At 45.2% G+C, this 22,868-nt stretch overlaps 3 protein-coding genes across 5 annotated transcripts in view; 1 reads left to right on the forward strand and 2 right to left on the reverse strand.

The window, feature by feature from the left end:
• Positions 1–16,731, reverse strand: part of kcnj6 (potassium inwardly rectifying channel subfamily J member 6) — a 32,278-nt gene extending 15,547 nt beyond the window's left edge. The window contains exon 1 of one of the 2 annotated variants that reach the window (XM_073914296.1): positions 16,195–16,731. In XM_073914296.1, the coding sequence (XP_073770397.1) occupies positions 16,195–16,200 (6 nt within the window). In that variant the 5' untranslated portion in view covers positions 16,201–16,731. Of the gene's footprint in view, positions 1–9,103; positions 9,278–16,194 lie in introns of those variants that run through there. The other variant, XM_005172575.6, reaches the window with a different exon arrangement.
• The window catches only part of klhl35 (kelch-like family member 35), a 103,209-nt gene continuing 86,854 nt past the window's right edge, over positions 6,514–22,868 (reverse strand). The window contains exon 6 of the transcript XR_012386037.1: positions 6,514–6,706. The gene's annotated coding sequence lies outside the window, so the exon portion shown is untranslated. The remainder of the gene's footprint in view (positions 6,707–22,868) is intronic.
• Positions 18,838–22,717, forward strand: kcnj15 (potassium inwardly rectifying channel subfamily J member 15). 2 transcript variants are annotated; one of them, XM_005172574.6, is made up of 3 exons: positions 18,838–18,986; positions 19,168–19,328; positions 21,147–22,717. In XM_005172574.6, exon 3 carries the CDS (start codon positions 21,163–21,165, stop codon positions 22,168–22,170), a length of 1,008 nt encoding a protein of 335 aa, XP_005172631.1. In that variant the 5' UTR covers positions 18,838–18,986; positions 19,168–19,328; positions 21,147–21,162; the 3' UTR covers positions 22,171–22,717. The 2 variants fall into 2 exon arrangements, with proteins under 2 accessions (XP_005172631.1, XP_073770398.1); XM_073914297.1 differs by having other exon boundaries at positions 18,869–18,986; positions 19,145–19,328.

A 22,868-nucleotide genomic window follows, 5' to 3' on the forward strand; every position in this document is an offset into this window, starting at 1 on the left:
CAGCCAGGTGTGTGTGTGTGTGTGTGTGTGTGTGTGTGTGTGTGTGTGTGTGTGTGTGTGTAAATACACTTCAGTAAAGTCTCTGTGTTGGAGTGAGAGTCATGTTTGCCAGACGCCAGCGCTGATGAGCAGAACAGAAGAGCAGCTCAGCCTGAAGATCCACAGCAGACTCTGATCTCCACTGACAGCACCATTAGGAGGAACACACACACTGTCAATCACAGGACACGCCTGCAGCTCTCACACACACACCTCATCACTGACAGACACACACACACACTTACAAACATATTGACAAGACACATCAGGGCTGATTGTTAAAGGAGCTGCAGTGGGTTAATAAGTTATAGAGCTCATGCAGGGCTGAGTGAATGACGGCAGAATGAAATGTTTGAGTGAACTGACCCTTTAATATCTGCAATGAGACGCATATCTCTCTGCTCAGCTTGAGTTCATCAATAAAACTTTTTAAATGGATCATAAAATATAGACTGAAATATACAGATGATGCTGAACACGACACCAGTGTAAACCTGTAGATTTATAAAACTGCTTCTTTAATAAAGACGTTTCAGATCTGATGACTACAGTGACTACATCACACAGTTATCATCAGAGGAAGATCCAGATCACTTGAGGAGTATAAGCCGGTGAGACTCCCAGTGTGTGTGTGTGTGTGTGTGTGTGTCATGTTCATCTCCTGTCTCTCTGTCTGTCAGAAGCAGACGTGCGACGGCTCTGAACGCACCTGCAGCTGTTCAGGATGAAAGAGTGTCAGACGTACAGGTGTGTCAGAACACAGCCATCACAAGAGTACAGCACCTGATAAAACCAGCCCGTCTGTGCGTCTGTCTGTCTCTCATCACAGTCAGCCATCCTTCACCCACAGCCAGAGAAAACACACACACACACACACACACACACACACACACACACACACACACACACAATCGCACTCGTTTAAGGCTCATTCAGATCTGCTCATATTTATTCAGAGAGTAAAGCACAGGCTTTGTGTCAGTGAACGGACAAACACACAACACACAAACAACACTGAACAAAACCCGAGACTCGCATTCATCAGGCCACTCAGCAGACAAAGACTGACGCAGAGAGACAACACACACACACACACACACACACACACATTACCATCGACTGACAGACAGACGTACAGACAGACAGACAGGCGTGGAGCAGCTGTGGTTCTGACAGCAGTGTGGGCCCTGGAGACGCACTGAAGTGTGAGCGGCGTTCCTCATGAGAGCTGGAAAGGATCAACATGCGTTTGCACATATTGATTGAGTCCAAAAGTAGCTTCAGAGAAAATCACCCACTGTATTGTACACTCCCTCTGTCAAAGATTAACACACGACCACACACACACACACACACACACACATCAACTGTGACACGCAGGACACACACTCAGAGCATCTGGAGGATCTTCAGGTCAGAAAGAGACACAAGTGTGTGTGTGTGTGTGTGTGTGTGTGTGTGTGTGTGTGTGTGTGTGTGTGTGTGTGTGTACGTGTGCTGTACACTGAATATAACAGCTGTTCTACCTGTTAAACACTATCAGCATGCAATCCAGATATTAAAGCGGAGCGTTACTCTGTCAGATCAGTCCGTTTCCTCCTTAAATCTTCCTGACAGTCCGTCTCAGTGTGTTTGGGTGTAAAGGCTCATCTGAAGCGCTCTCAGTGACAGCATCACTCATACATCATTAATTATAGACTACAATCAACTTCAGATTGATGGTGATGTTAGGGCTGGGCAGGTGAGCTCCTGACTCTCTGTGCTCATTAATAACCCCAGGGCACTTCTGGTAAAGAGTAGGGGGGTAACCCCGGTGTCCTGGCCAAACTCCTCCATCAGCCTCTCAATCATCCCCATCCACTGATCTGGGCTGGGGTTGGGTCTAACTCAGGTCTCCGTGAGCAGCTCACACTGTACCAATATCACTGCTGCCTTTCATTTTTGAGTTGAATCAAATGAACTTTTAATTTCCCAGTACTGGGTTGCAGCTGGAAGGGCATCCAGGGTGTGAACCATATGCTGGAATAGTTGGCGGTTCATTCCACTGTGGCGACCCCTGATAGGCACTAAGCTGAAGGAAAATGAATGAATGAACTTTGTATAACTTTTAAAATTAGTTTAGCTGATTAACTTAGTAAAATAAGTGAAAGAAACAAAAATATTAGTTGTCTTGCCTTGACAATAAATGTTTTACAGTGCCAACAAGCTGTACAGAAACAGGACAGTGTGAATGCAGATGTCCATCAGAAGTCTGAGTCTGAGTTTTTAATCATGTGTGGTGTTTTATAGTCTAAATGTTTGCACCTTAATATAGTTTTCTATTTAATTAGCTAGAAAAAAGATCTATGACCCGCTTATTTCAGTATGATCATTACATCAGTGAATTATGTTTTAAAATTCCAAATAATACAGCACTTTGCAAGTTAGTCATATCATAAAAAACATTGTTATCATTCATTTTCCTTCAGCTTAGTCCCTATTCATCAGGGGTCACCACAGCGGAATGAACCGCCAACTAATACAGCATATGTTTTACACAGCAGATGTCCTTCCAGCTGCAACCCAGTACTGGGAAACACCCATACACTCATTCGCATTCATACACTACGGCCAGTGTAGTTGATCAGTTCCCCTATAGCGCATGTGTTTGGACTGTGGGGGAAACCGGAGCACCCGGAGGAAACCCACACCAACACAGGGAGAACATGCAAACTCCACACAGAAACACACACTGAGCCTGCTGAGACTCGAACCAGCGACCTTCTTGCTGTGAGGCCACAGTGAGCATATTTGGCCAGTATTGTGCAGCCCTCATCTTCTGTTCATCACACAATCACACAGTGATCAACTCTGAGCACAGGACAACAGCTAAAGCAAATCCCAAAGCTGAAAACACCGAAATAATGAAACGGCAGCCCAGAGTCCTGACCTAAACCTGACTGAGAATCTCTGGAAAAGAAAATGAGTGCTGGTGTGTCATCCGTTCTTCTATTTCTATCTCCTACATGTGAATTGTGTCACTGTATTTGGGCATACTCACTTATAGATATCCCAGAAACAAATAACACTGATCCTAAAATCTGAACACTTTAAAGCAGCCCAGTCCAGTGTTGTTCCAGCAGCTGTGTGACCGCAGCACGAGTCCCACAAGCCACAGCAGCAGAGCACACACACGGCTCTCAGGGTGATGAGGGACACACTGCTGCTCAGCCGCGCAGACGTAGACCTCTGACCTTACAGACGACAGCACGTGCCGAGTTCAGTCACACACACACAACATGTTTTCATGCTTTATGGGCTCTCTCTCCCCATAGCTGAGATGTTTCAACCCTTCATCCTAATATTTAGTGTGTTTGTGCTTATCTACACTCGTGAGCTGTAAATAACAGAAATTTACATCTCTGCTCTGTCCACTTCTGATGTTGTAAATTCAACTCTACAGTTTAACAAAGTGACTTTTACTGACATTTTAGAGGTTTAAAATAATATAAATATTAATATTTAGAGGAATAAGAGTGTGAAATAGCAGAACATGTGCTGCAGTTTATTACAAGGCTTCTGTAGTGTAATATACAACACCAACACACACTATACAGCACTGCACACTATACACACGTGCAGAACACACTTTTACAACTGTTCAAAGTCGACATTCAGAAGCAGAAATAAATGAGGAAAATAAACACAAGAATCACTGAAAACTGCTGATTTATGGAGCACAAACTGAGTGGCATGCATGATGTGGAACAGGAGAGACGTTTGCAACACGTGTGAAATGTGTTAACTGGATATTTCATGCTATTTCAGACATAACTTGAGCAGAAAATTCATCTGGGGTGAAAAACATCCTGCAAGTAACTCGAGCAGGTGACATGGTGCTTGGCATTAGCTGTGAACCCGGCATTAATAAGAGTCCACTAGCTTTACATTTTTGATGACTATGAACTACATCTCCCAGAATGCACCTGTGTTTGAAACCCAGCTCAACATGATCAGCATTTCTGCTTCTCTCAAAAATGATGATTATCATGGTTTCTTTACCTTATAAAAGGATTCACGTTAAAATAACCCAAAGAACTGACGTCTATTTTACGTTTATGCAAATACATGCATTTATTTATTACTTTAATATGTTAAAATGAATGAAAATGAGCTTGACACCATCATTCTGCAGTTTTACATTTGTGAAATCCTTCATTCTGTCTGATTTATGAGCTGTTTTCCTCATGAGGAGCAAAAGAAATGTCCCCATGAGGTCAACATTTACTGGTATTACTATACTTGTGGGGACATTTGTTCTACATAAAGTGATGGATACCAAAACTGCACACTTTGTACATTTCATTATTTCATTTGATTACTTTCTCTCAGAGCACTCCATCTGAAATAAAAGCGTTTAAAAATCTGGATATAATGATTAAACTACAGTTTCATTTGTTTGACCCTCAACATACAAAATATAATAGAACACTATGTTATATATAAATTAGTGCTGCGCATCCACAATAAAGCTTTGATTTTACATGATATACTGTATGTGTGTGCGGGCTGTGTGTGTATAGTATATATATATATTAATACACACAGGCATGCACATACGTCAGAACATATATATATATATATATATAATATCTGAATATAAATAAATATGTATAATGATACCGATTTTGTTACAAAATTGTTTTGTATATTTTTATGTATGTGTGTGTACTACATATGCATAATAAATATGTATAACATTGATTTTTTTTGGCTTAGTCCCTTTATTCATCAGGGATCATCACAGTGGAATGAACCGCCAACTATTCCAGCATATGTTTTACATAGCGGATGCCCTTCTAGCTGTAATCCAGTACTGGGAAACACCCATACACACTCATTCATACACACACACTCATACACTACGGCCAGTGTAGTTGATCAGTTCCCCTATAGCGCATGTGTTTGGACTGTGGGGGAAACCGGAGCACCCGGAGGAAACCCACGCCAACACGGGGAGAACATGCAAACTCCACACAGAAACACCAACTGACCCAGCCGAGACTCAAACCAGCGACTAGGTCTTTATTTGGGGGCCGTATCTCTGGGCGCCCTAAGCAGTCGCTCACCTTAAGGACTACACACACACACACACAGTATGGAGACCTGTTTCCTGTGAGCGCAGAACACACACGTGACTCTGCAGGTGTTTGTCGAACATGAGCTGTAATCACTAAGCAAACACACACACACCTGAACACACAGCAGCTCACCTGGACATCCGTCAGCACTGAGGGACACTGGCTAATCCACACACACACCTGACTCAGCACAAACACACACACACACACATACACACACACTCGCACTGAAGCATCTCTGAACATCCTCAGGTCTATTTCCAGCACTGATCAACAGCTCTCTCTCTCTCTCTCTCTGTCTCTGTCAGTCTCTCAGTAGGTCAGAGCGTGAGCATGAGCTGTGTTTAATATTTCAGATTTCTCCAGTCTCGCTGGGCTTCTGTTGCAGTGGCATCACTGGACGGATCTGTGGGTGGCACAATAAAACGCACAAACACCTCTAATGTCCCACAATCCTCTGCGTTTGATCAGCTAACACCAGCAGCGGCATCATTATTATTACTGTAATAACCGTCCAGAAACAGCAACAGCGGAGTCTTCCTCTGAAACACCACAGCATCAGCAGACGATCCTCCACAGACAGCTTCAGCCCAGAGTCTACTGTACATCCTCCAGTGTCAAGCAGACACTTTCACACCCTGCAGAGCTGAACGACATCAATATCTTACACTGACCTCGTTTTACAATATTACATAACACACACACACACACACACACACACACACACACACACACACACACACACACACACACACTCATCTACAAGTCTTCCTAAAACAATTTGTACTTATTTATGATTCATACTGGAAGATAATTGGACTGAAGCGTCTGTACATTTTTGATGTGAACTCACAATCTAAGTGTGTGTGTGTGTGTGTGTGTGTGTGTAGTATTCAGCTGCATTTAAAGGCACAGTTCACTCCAGCTCTGTCATCATTTACTCTCCTTTTACTTGTTCTAAACCTCGTTGATGTTTTCCAGAGTTCACCCTCAGCTGATGAGTGATGATAAAGCGTGTTTGGCATGCTGTCCTGGGAGAGAGCTCTGAGCTTATTAGATCCTCGAGCCCGGGGCTCCCTCCCGTTTGCAGGGCGAGAGGGGAGTTTGAGCTCAGGTAGATGTGGAGACTCTCCTGCTGTAGTAGCTGATGAACAGATAGTGATCACTCTTAAGAGATAACTACTGACTAGCAGCATGTCTATGTGCTGATGTGGATTAGTCACTTAACTTAAGCTGCATGCTTTTGGATGGCAGGAGGAACCCGGGGGAAACCCACATGAGCACGGGGAGAACGTCTAAACTCCACACAGAAATGTCGGCTGGCTTGGTGAGGATTAGAACCAGTGATGTTCCTGCTGTGAGGCAACAGTGCTAACCACTGGGCCACCCATCTAGGAAAGGAGGAGGAGTAGGGGTGGAAGGGGGATTCTTCAAGATGAAGATGGCTGTGATATGGAGCTGAGGGTGTTTATAGTGGGTTAGGAATCATCTGATTGGTCAATCATGAATTGGATAATGCAGCACCAGCTGTGATCAATCATAAGCACCTGATCCTCTCGACATCAGTTTATAACTAAACTTCACTTAATATCTGTTGAACACAAGAGTGTTGGAAACCTGTAACCATTGACTTACATAATATTTGTTTTTTATAATTAGCCGTTTCCAGCATTCTTCTAAATATCTTCTTTTGTGTTCAGCAGAATAAAGAAACTCATTCAGGCTTGAACCCAGTTGGGAATGAGTGCAAATAGTGTGTAAATGATCAGTTTTGGGGGAACTGTCCCTTTGAGATGTAACTCTTATAATTAGCAGCTTCTATAAATAACCTCTGCAATGTCCCCAGTCAGGCAGAGAGAGTTGATGAGTGTAAATTCAGCAAGGTAACACTTTATTTTAAGTAACAGCGGGGATATATGCGCACAGGCGTGTAATTTCAGTCAGCCAGCTTCAGGGTCTCTGGTTAATTGTCATCCTATACAAAATCACAGAGTTTAAGATCTGATACAGAAAATCAGGGATCTCCACTGCCTGGCTGAGATACGATGTGAAGTGTGTATCAGACCACACAAGAAGCACTGCATACAATTATAGTTTTCCACGCCATCTCTTTAAAATATGGAAATGAACTTTACCCCAGTGTTTTTGATGGAGTTTCTGTGCTGGCCTGCCGCTGTGTTTAAATGCTATTTCAGCTCTTTTTATGCTTTAACACCCAAATGGACGCTTTAGTCTATGTGACTGAATATATCTGAATTACATTACAACATCGATGCTGTAAAAGGAACTTTATGGAATTGAAAATAGTCACATTAAGCTTTCAGCAGAAGTTCATCATTGGCTGACAACAGTATCTGTGCATATTCACACCATTGACGACTGGATTATTGCCTGTATTATTAAGATATTAACTAGGGCTGCACCATATTTCACATCAGCCTCTATATCGCTGTGTTTAAACCCACAATTGTTGTGGAGTCATGGTGGAGTTCAGCCTCGACACTGAGAGAGTTTGGATCATTCTGATGCTTTAATTTGTGTGTACAGGCCCGTGACTGAACACTCTCAAGAGCAGTTAAAGCATCCGTGTATGACAGATTATTTCATCCAATAACATCTGTAGCTTTGACAAAGGTCATTCATTTTTTAAACAGTGGATGCCCTTCCAGCTGCAACCCAGTTCTGGGAAATACCCATACACTCTCATTAACACACACTCATACACTACGGCCAGTGTAGTTGATCAGTTCCCCTATAGCGCATGTGTTTGGACTGTGGGGGAAACCGGAGCACCCGGAGGAAACCCACGCCAACACGGGGAGAACATGCAAACTCCACACAGAAACGCCAACTGACCCAGCCGAGACTCAAACCAGCAACCATCTTGCTGTGAGGTGATTGTGCTACCCATTGCGCCACTGTGACGCCAACCCCAAAACAATCAGCTTTTGGAAAAGCCTCAACAATGATCATCATCTTCATCATCATCATCATCATCATCTTCATCATCTTCACAGTCTCTGTTGTGTTTCTGTTCAGATCTGCAGCTGAAGATGATGAATCTGGAGTTTAACACCTTTAATTCAGGTGAAAGCTGTCTCCAGCACTGAGAGATCCCTGCAAAAACACCACAACTGATGGAGAAAAAGCCCAGAGCGCAGCTGAGGGCCCGCTGCGTGACCGAGGGCCGTCTGACGCAGGACCCAGCCACGGTGCTCTGGGTTTTGTTTGGTTCTGCTCTGCTCTGCTCGCTAAAGCGCAGATTTCTCCCTTCACTGGAAACATGAGCCAGGCGGCCATCATCATCATCATCATCATCATCATCACCATGGCAACACACAGCTCCATCCGTCAGCCGCTCACAATGGCAGATGCTCGGTGTGCCAAGTGAAGTGGCAGCGACTCCAGAACCACAAATACACCAGTGAAACCAGTTCGAGCGGAGCTGGCCAGCAGACACTCCTGCGTAGGCGTCACAATGTTCCATGTTCGCGTAATAATTAGATTTGAGGAGCCAGCACGGCCTTCAGCAGCGGCACAGGCTCCCGACTACACGCTCATTTAATTAGCAGCTCATGCATATCATTAGCGGGAGCGCAGACGTCACCGCCGCCCCCTGATCAGCTCCGGCTCCACACACCGTCCGTCACATCATTAATCAGGCCGCAACACCTGCGGAGAACTTTCCCAACTTACATGAGTGAGTGTTACGCAACTGTGACACACAAACACAAACACACACACACACACAAACACACACTCAACGGAGCTTCAGCGCGCGCTCCTCAACCGGGTCTCCATGGAGACGAACGCGACCGGCACCAGAACCGATGCCGGATTCGCGCTGTTGCTCCTCCGCGTTCTTCGATTACCGAGAGCCTTACGTAAGTAGAAACGGAGAAACGGCACCGACAGTGATGGAGGAGTGAAGGCGACACACGTACCAGACTGCGCGTTCATTCATTCATCCATCCGTCCGTCCGTCCGTCCGCTCAGTCGTTCTTCATCCTGTCGAGCTTCAGTCTTCAGTGATGGAGAAGAAGACGCGCATTATTCCCGGAGAAAAACCCGGAGAGCCCTCATCATCATCATCCTCCCATCCCGACATGATCTCTAATGAAGCACAGACTGACTGAGAGAGGGAGAGAGAGAGGGAGAGGGAGAGAGAAGAGAGAGAGAGAGAAGAGAGAGAGCGAGAAGAGAGAGAGCGAGAGAGAGAGAGAGAGGGAGAGAGAGAGAGATTCTTCTGGCGTCACAGGTTCGAGTCTTCCTGATGCATTCAGCGCGTTTCCCCATCAGACGCGCGATTATCACATGGAAATTAGCATTTAATAATGAATACACTAAATACAGTTGAGGGCATCTGCACAGTATTCCCTCTAATGTTTGTTCTTCTGGAGAAACTCTTATGTGTTTTATTTGGGCTAGAATAAAAGCAGTTTTTAATTGTTTTAAACTCGTTAAGCTCAATATTATTGGCCCCTTCAGCAATATTAGTGTTGGACTGTCTCCAGAACAAACCACTGTTATACAATGACTTGCCTAATTACCCTAACTTTACCCTAATTACCCTAGTGAAGCCTTTACATGTCACTTTAAGCTGAACACTAGTGTCTTGAAGAACATCTAGTCTAATATTATGTGCTGTCATCATGATGAAGAGGAAACACATCAGCTATTAGAGATGAGTTATTAACACTGTTATAATTAGAGATGTGCTGAAAAAGAGATTCTCTTTAATGATTAAACAGAAATTGGGGAAAATGTAAAATAATAAAAATTGAACAGGAGGGTGAATAATTCAATGGTACATTTAAATTTAGCCCAGTTATAACTGCGTTCACACACTGCTGGCGCATTTGGGAGTCTGTGATAATGAACACTGGTGATCATCATTCCTTATGGAAACGTCATTTAAAAATTACAAAACGACATTAGAGGAACGCTGTGTGCTACCCATTACATTAGGCTAAAAGACAAAAACAAAAAACAGAAATCAGCCACCATTTTCTTTCATTGTATGATGGATATATATGTGTTTTGTACTATATTAACACTATAATAACTTACAGTAAATACTGTAGTGTTTAAAGCATATTACAGTGAAGCACTTGAATTAATCTGCTGTGGGGATTTTACAGTTGCTATGGTAACAACAACTACTACAGCAATATTAACAAATGTGGCGATTCTGTTGTTGCTATGGTAACACAACAACTATAGTAATATAAACAAATGTGGCGATTCTACAGTTGCTATGGTAACACAACAACTATAGTAATATAAACAAATGTGGCGATTCTACAGTTGCTATGGTAACACAACAACTATAGTAATATAAACAAATGTGGCGATTCTACAGTTGCTATGGTAACACAACACCTATAGTAATATAAACAAATGTGGCGATTCTACAGTTGCTATGGTAACACAACACCTATAGTAATATAAACAAATGTGGCGATTCTACAGTTGCTATGGTAACACAACACCTATAGTAATATAAACAAATGTGGCGATTCTACAGTTGCTATGGTAACACAACACCTATAGTAATATAAACAAATGTGGCGATTCTACAGTTGCTATGGTAACACAACAAGTATAGTAATATGAACAATTGAGCCAGTGCTGTAGTTTTCTACACTTGTGGGGTATATTATACTACAATCCACCACAGTTTATTGCAGTTAAACTAAACTATCTCTCATATTACAGTTTATCAGTTCACTACAGTTATTATTACAGTATGCTGGAGCGTTCATTATCAGAGAATTGTAAATAATAGTTTAATACACTTTACTATGGTACAATGGTTCATAAACACTGTAGTATGTATTATAAATGACTACAATATTGTCCATGTCACATCTTATTGAACATTACTCACATTAATCATGCTTCACAAACTGAACAGCATTTGTGGACGGTTCAGTTTCACACACACACACACACAAACACACACACACACACACACACACACACACACACACACACACACACACATACACACACACACACACACACACACACACACACACACACACATCGGGAGGTTCCGAAGCGCTCAGGAGAGTCCTGTGATCAGCATGTTTCAGTCGGGAGCATCTGAGGCCACCGCGGCTCCCACAGGACGTCAACAGGGCCCCGGGGCCCGAGCAGCTGCACAGGCGACGCCAGATTGAGTCCATTCGCTCCGACCGCTAATGACTGCAGATCAGCACAGTGACAGACACAGCTGCTCTGACGGAGCGCAGCCTGGGGCCCTTCACACGCTCACACACACACACACACACTATCACATCATACACACATGCATACTAACGCACACACAAACTCATACACACATATGCTATCATACACACACAAACACACACACACACACACACACTAACAAACACACTGAAACACACAAAAACAATCTAAAGCAATCTCACACACTCTTACACAGATACACACTCACACACACAAATGCATAAACACTCATTCATTCATTCATTTTCTTTTCGGCTAAGTCCCTGTATAATCAGGGGTCACCACAGTGGGATGAACCGACAACTTATCCAGCATATGTTTTACGCAGCGGATGCCCTTCCAGTTGCAACCCAGTACACATTCATTCACACACAGCCTGGGGCCCTTCACACGCTCACATACACACACACACACTATCACATCATACACACATGCATACTAACGCACACACAAACTCATACACACATATGCTGTCATATACACACACACACACACACACACACACACACAAAAACACACACACACACACACACACACACACACACACACACACACACTCATACACTACGGCCAGTGTAGTTGATCAGTTCCCCTGTAGCGCATGTGTTTGGACTTTGGGGGAAACCGGAGCACCCGGAGGAAACCCACGCCAACACGGGGAGAACATGCAAACTCCACACAGAGACCAACTGACCCAGCCGAGACTCAAACCAGAGACCTTCTTGCTGTAAGGCGATCATGCTACCCACTGCATTGCCTCAAATGCATACACATACCCACAAAAACACTAATATACAATCACAGGCGCACACACACACTAACAACACACAAACAACACAGACACCCACATACACATACTTTCACACAGACACTAGATAACACACACAAACACACACACACACACACACACCTTTTCCTCATGGAGACCAAAGAAAATCTCCTCACATGCTCAAAATTACTGGTATTGCTGTAGGTGAGCGCACATTTAGTCCCCACAATGTAAGGAATGCAAGGTACACTCTCTCTCACACTAACACACAGTCAAACACACACACACACACACACACACACTCGCACACACACACTCACACACACAGACATGAAAGGCAGTGAGCAGCAGACAGCATATGACCTGCTGTGACACACTGTGAGAATCATGTTTGAGTGTATCAGAGCAGATCAAAGGCCACACACACACACACACACACACAGGTTAGTTTTCCTATCCTAGTGAGGACATTATGTCGACTTCCATTGTTTTATATCAGGTTAAGGTGTGATATCTGGCCTAATTCAGCCTGTAGAGCAGCAGCGCTCACACACTCATCTGACAGTCATCAGACACTGGTGCAGCATGCTCTGAGTGATGGATCACCTTCATCATCAGTGATGTCTCAATTCAAATTAAATCCCAACACTACTGGATTATTTTCTAATTCCACTACATTAGTGCAGACAATTGAGCCCTCATATGTACAGCTAAACTAGTACACACACACACACACACACACACACACACACACACACACACACACACACACACACACAGATTAGAGGAGGGAACATAAGGAACCGCTGCTTTCCACACCTCATCATTTATTCATCACTGAAGGCTTTAGCTGAATCTGTACGTTTGATGCCACACAGATGATCACTCATCATTTACTCACTCGCTTTCCTTTGGGTGTCCCTGATACATCAGGAGTCACCACAGTGGAAGGAACCGACAACTACTCTGGCTTATGTTTTATGTGATGTAAGGCCTTCCAGCTGCAACCCAATACTAGGAAACACCCATACACACTCATTCACACACACACTCATACACTACGGCCAGTGTAGTTGATCAGTTCCCCTATAGCGCATGTGTTTGGACTGTGGGGGAAACCGGAGCACCCGGAGGAAACCCACACCAACATGGGGAGAACATGCAAACTCCACACAGACACAACAACTGATCGATTATTAATTGACTGAATATCAGGACCTCTGTGTTTGTGTTCCTGCCTTTCTGTAATCTACATGCTCAGTCCAAATGTGATGGTCTCCATGTTCCTCTTTCCCCTGCTCAGGCCCTGTAGGACTGCAGATATGCTCCTGCTGTTAGCGCCGCATGCGGCTGTGCAGGATATGGTGAAGCCTGCATATCTGCACTGTTTAAACCATCTGACGTATCTACTGCTGCCAAATGCCACATATATACCGATGTGCTGCTTTGGAGCAACCATAGAGGATACAGCTCAGTTCAAAACACATAGGAGCAGTCAGTGGTAGCACTGTGGCCTCACAGCAAGAAGGTCTCTGGTTTGAGTCTCGGCTGGGTCAGTTGGTGTTTCTGTGTGGAGTTTGCATGTTCTCCCCGTGTTGGTGTGGGTTTCCTCCGGGTGCTCCGGTTTCCCCCACAGTCCAAACACATGCGCTATAGGGGAACTGATCAACTACACTGGCCATAGTGTATGAGTGTGAGTGTGTATGGGTGTTTTCCAGTACTGGGTTGCAGCTGGAAGGGTATCCGCTGTGTAAAACATATACTGGAATAGTTGGCGGTTCATTGCACTGTGGTGACGGCTGATGAATAAAGGGACTAACCGGAAGGAGAATGAATGAATGAATGATCATTCTGTTTTAATGGGGTGGCATGCTGGCGCAGTGGGTAGCACTGTCCCCACACAGTGAAAAGGTCACTGGTTCGAGCCTCGGCTGGCTCAGCTGGCGTTTCTGTGTGGAGTTTGATTGTTAAATATTGAAATGGCCAAATTCTGACTGAGGAGAGCTGAATGAGCTGCCAGTCTGCTATTTGCCTGATAAATGACAGTAGTTTACAGTTTTTAATGTAAAAGCAGGTTTCATTTTCTTCCTAATGATGTATGATGCAATAAATTAGTTCTATTTTTTCATTTTTCTTTATTGTAACTGTTTAGGAAATATTTTGGCATGTTAAACAGAGCTTAACATGTCACTAAATGCAGCATTTAACCTCATCATTAAACAGAAAATAAAGCCAATAACTGCAGAACGTGCTCACTGTAGATGAAGACCCAGCTCTCACACTGGAATAGAAGATCTCTGATAAACAACAGACAGAGCTCAGGGGAAATGAATGGATGAATAAAAGCACAGCCTGCACGAGTCTGTTTCTATATTGATCACGATTATCAATCTTTCCTGATGATCAAATCTGCACATTCTGAAGCATCAGGAGGACTGCAGTGATGATCCAGCGTTCAGTCACAGTCACAGCATCTCTACACACACAACTACTGTAAGGAGGCGCTCAGTTATCAGAGATTTACTGTGATGCTGAACACACACACACACACACACACACACACACACACACACACACACACACACACACACACACACACACACACACACACACACACACACGTCTGCTGCTGCTTTAAATCAGCAGTTAACAAGATACTGCAGAATCAATTCCCATATTTCACAGAGAAGATCCTCCTGCTGCCACTGAGCGACGGACCTGCTCTCACACACACACACACGAAATATACACATGCATAAACATACACACACACACACACACACACACACACACACAAAGACCAGATCCTCCATCTTCCCACTGTGACTATTCATCTTTGATTGAACCTCTAGATTTAAGCACAAACATGCACTAGAATGATGTGGACCAACACACACACACACACACACACACACACACACACACATCCTGAAGGCTGAGATGAAGTGTGTGTCTGATCTCTGACTGTGAGAGCAGCTGCTGACCAACATGTACAGGAAGCTGATGCTGTGAGAGCTGCTCACTTCCTGCCCAAAACACAACACAAACCTGCCCGATAATCCTCAGCCCATCACTCCCTTTGCACACACACTTGCGCACGCACACACAGACACACACACACACACACACAGAGAGAGAGCTGCTGGAGCAGGAGTAAGCGTGATCTCCTCCTCATGGTCTCGTGTCTCTGCAGGATGGTGAGTGAGGTGGTCAGGGGAAGCGTCTGACAGAAGCAGATCAACTCTGATTATTCATTATTAACACATGCCCTGCAGTGTGTGTGTGTGTGTGTGTGTGACAGACAGCAGTGCTTTGGCTGAAACTGAGGCCTCCACTACACTTCATCAACACACACACACACACACACACACACACACACACACACACACTCTCAAACTTTATGACTCATGAACTATTTTTCTCCTGGGGACCAGGAAATGTCCCCACAAGGTCAACAATGTTTATTCTTTCATTTTTATCATTAGTTTGGTCCATATAACATAGTGGACACTGAGACCACACACACACACACACACACACACACACACACGCGCGCACATGCACACACACGCGCGCACACACACACACACACACACTCTTTCTCTCTCACACACAAACATCACAAACATGCACAGAAAGAGAAAGATACACACAGACACGCACACATTCTCTCTTTCTCTCTCTCTCTCTCTTACACAGAGATGCTGGATCTGGAGAAATAAAACTTAATCATTGTTCATTTCTAATTCTCTTTCCCCGTGTGTGTGTGTGTGTGTGTGTGTGTGTGTGTGTGTGTGTGTGTGTGTGTGTGTGTGTGTGTGGGTGTGTGTGTTTGTGTGTGTGTCCAACACTAGATCATTTTCCCACACACATAAGCTCATGTCAGCCAGAGTGCTGAGTGTGAAATAGCTCAACAGTAAACACAGAGTAAAGTGTACAGGTGTGTGATGTGTGCTGCTGGAGTGACACTGTGCTGGTGTTGGGGATTTGTTCATCCACCGTCATACTGACCTGCATGTGGGATTAATCCTCCTTCAGTGATGGAGATGGAGTCCTGCAGCACATCAGCTCTTTCAGCTCTTTCAGCTTCTGCTTTATCTACATGCATGTGCTGTTTGTGCGACTGCGTGTGTGTGTGTGTGTGTGTGTGTGTGTGTGTTGTGTTTCAGTAGATGTGTAACAGCGCCCTCTGCTGCATCACTCCTCTTATCGCTGGATAAGTCTGTTCCAGTCTTCATGTATTCATTGTTGATGAATGCTTCAAGTATCCGTCGCTCACACAGGAAACTGATGATAGTGACAATAATAACAGAAACTTAACTGAAGAATAGTAAATCATGATATAAAGAATAAACAACACAACATAAACAACTACAGACGAAGAACTTCAGTGACGTCATCAAACATTAATTCTGATATCCACAAGTCTGCTGCTGTTTCTGTAGTGTTTGAGCCAGTCTAAGACATTCATTAAATATGTCAGTTTCAGTCATAAAGTGTGGAAAGTTACAGATGAAAGCGTGGCGGGAAAGATGACGTCACTTCACTGATCACATGACCAACTGTGCTGACTTCACCAGAGCTCTTCTGCCATCTGCAGGATACTTATGACACACACACACACACACACACACACACACACACACACACACACACAGTTTGTGAGTGTGTGACTCGTGTATTTGCATTTTAACCATAAAAATACCCTAGTATTACTCAGCCGTTACCCTGCCCTGCTGAAAAATCCAGCTTAAACCAGCCTAGGCTGGTTGGCTGGTTTTAGCTGGTTGACCAGCCTGGTTTTAGAGGGGTTTTGGCCATTTCCAGGCTGGTTTTAGCTGGTCTGGCTGGAAAATGAGGGTTATTAGCAAACTGACCAGCGCTTACTGCTAGCACTGTAATATTCACTCGGAGAAGCTGTTTTGACTAGACATGTCACTGCAGATTTCTGTAAAGATGTTGTACATGTGTCACACAGCTAATCAGACACTTCAGAGTTATACTGATCCTGTCAGTGAGGAGATCAGAACTCAACACAGGGGTCTGGAATCCACACGAAACACTGTACATGCAGATCTGCCCGAACACCAGACCAACAGATCAGCAGCCTGATCCAATCATTCCACACAGAGCTGATGTGGCACGTCAAGCATGACGCCATTACTACAGTCATGTTCAGCAGAGGTCAAAGGTCATCAGATCTGTGGAAAACATTCACTCATTTCCTTCCGCTTAGTCCCATTATTCGCCACAGTGGAATGAACCACCAACTTTTCTAGCCTGTTTTACACAACGGATGCCTTTTCAGCTGCAACCCAGTACTGGGAAACACCCATACACACATTCACATACACACTCATACACTACGGCCAGTGTAGTTGATCAGTTCCCCTATAGTGCATGTGTTTGGACTGTGGGGGAAACCGGAGCACCCGGAGGAAACCCACACCAACACGGGGAGAACATGCAAACTCCACACAGAAACACCAACTGACACAGCCGAGACTCGAACCAGCAACTTTCTTACTGTGAGGCCACAGAGCTTCCCACTGAGCCACTGTGTTGCCTTGGTGGAAAACAGCATTTCAATTCAGTGTAAAAATGCTGAGACTGCGCCCTCTAGAGGACAGGAAACGCCTCTGAAATAAGATGCAGATTCAGAGGTGTGAAACTCACACAGAGCTGGTCTTTAATTTCATTTTAATAACACAAATATTAGGAACACAAACAATTGCTGATCAGCTTACAGTCATCTTCCGGCACGCTTGCTCTTGTTTGTGTTGTCAATCTGGCAACCCGCATGTGCACCATGTCGGAGGAGAGGCTGGTGGACGACATTATTTAGCATATAGACTGCAACAGCCAGCTCAACCACTCAATCCCGGTGACTGCACGTTCAGCTGGAACCTAAATCATAGTGACTTCTGTTATTTAGAGCCAAGCAGGTCTCCCATGATCACACTCATTCCAGGATGACAACGCTGACATTCAGACGACGTGTCTCAAGCTGTAGGAGAAGGCCAGATCTGACAGAGCAGTGGCAGCCTACCTTTTTATATATGAAGAGCCAAAACCAAACATCACTAAGAGCTGAGGGCCGAAGAGAAATATACCAAACTATATTACATTAAAGGGCGGCACAGTGGGTAGCACGTTCGCCCCACAGCAAGGTCACTGGTTTGAGTCTCGGCTGGGTCAGTTGGTGTTTCTGTGTGGAGTTTGCATGTTCTCCTCGTGTTGGTTTGGGTTTCCTCTGGGTGCTCCGGTTTTCTGAAATAGTTGGTGGTTCATTCCGCTGTGGCAACACCAGATTAATAATGGGACTAAGCCGAGCCCCGCCCACTAGTGCCCATCTCATTAGCATGTCCAGCAGGCCTGAGTGAGAAGCAGCCGTCTGTCCATTAGCCATTAGAGTGTTTGAGCTGCTGAAGATGATGTCAGCATAGACTAAGAGGATTATAGATGTGGAGGTGATGATGAACAGAGACAGGAGCCACATAGACTGACAGAAGCATCAACACACACTGAAGCACACACACACCTGAGCAGCACTCACAACACACACACTGCTGTTTCACATCTGCCGTCTGTAGCTCCGCCCTCTTCTGAAACGAGCTCAATCTCATTTGCATTTAAAGCGACAGTCACCAAAACACCACAATGAGGATCACAGCCTGAAAGGGTCAGTTTCAGAGAGCTGGAGGACATCATCTGTGTGCTGTTGCCAGCTCAAACACACACACACACAAACGCACGTGAGAGAGACAGCAGAGACGCGTGTACAGCTGTTGAGAAGGGGCAGAGTAGGTGATCTTTAACTGGTTCAGGCATTAGTGCATCATTATTCATGCTCTGTTATTGTAAAGTAGCACTGAACTGCAGAGTGAATGCTGATAGTTCTGCACGGTATAATCTCTGCACATCTTCTGCTAATCTGCTAATGAGTGTGTATGTGAGACAGGTCTGTGTTTGGACTCATAACAGCGTACAGTACAGCACTGACCGCCTGGACTGCAGGAGGAGGAGCTGAGGGAGAACCGGCTCTACCGGTGACGCCTCACACTGTAATGTCCTTCTTATTAACTACAAAATCACAGCGCCACAAACACACGGACACACCAGCAGCCAGAGCGTTCAGGAGACAGGTAAGAGCTGCACACCTGAGACACACACACACACACACACACACACACACACACACACACTGCAACTCACACCGGACAGAATAAAGTCTGTGATGAATCTGCTTATATTCATATGAGAAAGTGTGTGTGTGTGTGTGTGTGTGTGTGTGTGTGTGTGTGTGTGTGTGTGTGTGTGTGTGTGTGTGTGTGTGTGTGTGTGTGTGTGTGTGTGTGTGTACTGGAGCTGCTCTGTTAATTCACAACTCTGAGAGACTGCTGATTAACCAGAGTATCTCCAACACTAACAACATGGATGGTGAGAGGTGCACTGCAAGCATGAGTTCAGTACAGTTGTTGTCTCGTTTCTAGTCCAAATATCTGAAAACTCTTAAATCAAGAAGCATTTTCCAGACAAGCACACATTATAGTGTTGTTTTCCAAAATAATGAGTCAGAATGAAGAGAGTGTTGTTTGAAGCAGAATGTTGTTTTTCTGTTTGACGGGGTTATTGTAAGCGGCTGCTGTAAACACTCATAATCAGGACAGGTTTTAGGTGTGTGTTAGGTGGCAGCCACAGGGTTTCTCTTCACCGCTGTTGCCTTTGCTTAGATCAGTTTGTGTTTAAAGGTGCTGCATGTTCATGTTTGTGTAACGGAGGCCAGCTAGTAAGTGCTGTGCAGGTAAAGCTCACATGTCGGAAGAAGGGCCCGATGAATAAACACTCTCCAACATTCTGAATGTGGACCGCACTCCTACATGCTGCACCTTTAAGACACTGAAGAGTGCCTGTGACTGTGCAGAGTACTACATGTTCCTGGATCAGCGTCTTCTGTGAAAACTGTAACCTTATCCCTAAATCAGAATGGTGTAAGAATGGAGAATAAGCTGCTCCTAATCCTCGCTGTAAACCCGGTCAGATCTGACGGGCTGATGACAGAGTTCACTGCTTATTTCTGTGATGCTGCTCTGCAGGATGATGAGGGGTCATCTGAGGGCAGAAGTATTTCATTTAAAATTAGTTTGTGTTTAACAGAGAGCTTTCTTCAACACATTTTCAGCCTTATAGTTCATGAATAACTCACTTCTAATGATTAATTTCGTTTGTCTTTGCCACAGTACATAATATGTTACTAGTTATTTAGCAAGATGCCAGTATTCAGTTTAAAGAGACCTTTAAAGTCTGCCGTAACCAGTTTCTTTATTCTGTAGATACTCTGACAAAGTTAGAAACCCGTAACCACTCATCTCCATAGCGGGAAAAACAAACGCTCAACAGAAAAAGAGAAGAAAACTGCTTTGTGACAAGTGAAGGTGAATGAAGAAGAGTAAATAAAGGGAGAGTTTCAGTTTTGGGTGAATTACACCTCTGAAAATAACTTTAAAAAAATGTAAAAACTGCTTTTATTCTAGCCAAACCTAAAGAAATAACCCTTATTACACTTATTACCTGCCTCTCATCAACATATTAGCTGTTTATTAGCTCTTGTAGAAATAAAGTTTAAACCACATCCCTAATCTCACCCAATACCCAAGTCTACCTCACCAACGATTATTGCCTTCGACTGTATAATAGCGTTGTCTTTAACTGTTGAATAACGTTGTCTCAGACTATAGTAATGCTGTATTAGACTGTTTAATAACATTATATTTAATTATAATAATGTTGTCTTATAGTAAAGTTTCTCAGACCGTAGAGTTGTCTTTGACTGTATTTGTTTTCGCCTGTATAATAACGTTGTTTTCGATTATAACTTTGTCTTCGACTGTATAATAACATTGTCTTCGATTATAATAACGTTGTCTTAGACTGTATAACGTCCTCCACTTCTCATCCTGCAGGTCAGAATCCGCCAGAATGACTAATACCGTACGCCGCCTCGTCTCCAAAGACGGACGCAGCAACGTAAAAATTGACAATGTGGAGGGCATGGTCAAACTCTTCCTGCATGACCTCTGGACGACGGTGGTGGACATGAAGTGGCGTTATAAGATCACGCTCTTCGCCTCCACCTTTGTCATGACGTGGTTCGTGTTCGGTGTGCTCTTCTACCTCATCGGCCTGAGGAACGGAGACTTCCATGCAGACCCGTCCTCCAACCACACACCCTGCGTCATGAACGTGCACACACTGACCGGAGCGTACCTGTTCTCCCTGGAGACCCAGACCACCATCGGCTATGGGTTTCGGCACGTGTCGGAGGAGTGTCCGCTGGCCATCGGGGCACTGGTGCTGCAGCTGGTGCTCACAGGGCTGGCTGAGATCTTCGTGACCGGAGCCTTTCTTGCCAAACTAGCACGGCCTAAGAAGCGTGCGGGAACCATCAAGTTCAGCCGGTGTGCGGTGGTGTGCCGGAGGGGCGGACGCTGGTGCCTGATGGTGCGTGTGGCCAACATGCGGAGCAGCCTGCTGATCCAGTGCCAGCTGTCAGGGAAGCTGCTGGCGCCGCACGTCACACTGGAGGGCCAGAAAACACTGGTACACCAGACCACGGTGGACTTCCAGATGGACTCCAGTGGAGAGTGTCCTTTCCTGCTGCTCCCGCTCACCTTCTACCACGTGCTGGACGAGAGGAGCCCGCTGGCGGACCTTACCGCACACAGCCTGCAGAAACGGGACTTTGAGCTACTGCTGACGCTGAATGCCACCGTGGAGTCCACGGCCGCATCCTGCCAAAGTCGCACCTCATACCTGCCGCAGGAGATCCTGTGGGGGCAGGAGTTCAGGCCGGTGCTGGCCAACACCAGCGGGACACTGAGCGCAGACTTCAGCCTCTTCCACAGTGTGCAGATCTGCAGAGAACAGAGTCACACTGCGGAGAAGATGCAGCTGGAGGAGGAGTACAGAGGGGGACAGGGGCAGTGAGGGGACAGAGGAGGAGTAAAGAGGGGGACAGGGGCGCTGAGGGGACAGAGGAGGAGTACAAAGGGGGACAGGGGCAGTGAGGGGACAGAGGAGGAGTACAGAGGGGGACAGGGGCGCTAAGGGGACAGAGGAGGGGTAAAGAGGGGGACAGGGGCAGTGAGGGGACAGAGGAGGAGTACAGAGGGGGACAGGGGCAGTGAGGGGACAGAGGAGGAGTACAGAGGGGGACAGGGGCAGTGAGGGGACAGAGGAGGGGTAAAGAGGGGGACAGGGGACAGAGGAGGAGAAGGAGTACAGAGGGGGACAGGGGCGGTGATGGGACAGAGGAGGAGAAGGAGTACAGAGGGGGACAGGGGCGGTGATGGGACAGAGGAGGAGGAGGAGTACAGAGGGGGACTGGGGTGCTGATGGGACAGTGGAGGAGTGTAGGGGGTCAGCGGGGCTGCTCACAGCTCTGTCTTCTGGGTTGTTTCTCTGACAGATGCAGCTTCTGTGGCTGTTTTAGACGAGTAGTTTGATGTTTCTCTTCAATAAATGAGACTTTCCTGTACAATATCTGTGTGTTAAACTCAACTCCAGCTCCGCAGAGAAGACACATTATAGAGTTCATGACTGTTGTGGCAACAGAGACGCTCGGACAGCGTGTGTGTGTGTTCTGCTGGTGAATGAGTGTGTGTGTGTGTGTGTGTTGGGTCAAC

The sequence above is a fragment of the Danio rerio genome, chromosome 10, assembly GCF_049306965.1.
Source record: "Danio rerio strain Tuebingen ecotype United States chromosome 10, GRCz12tu, whole genome shotgun sequence".
Lineage (NCBI taxonomy): Eukaryota > Metazoa > Chordata > Actinopteri > Cypriniformes > Danionidae > Danio > Danio rerio.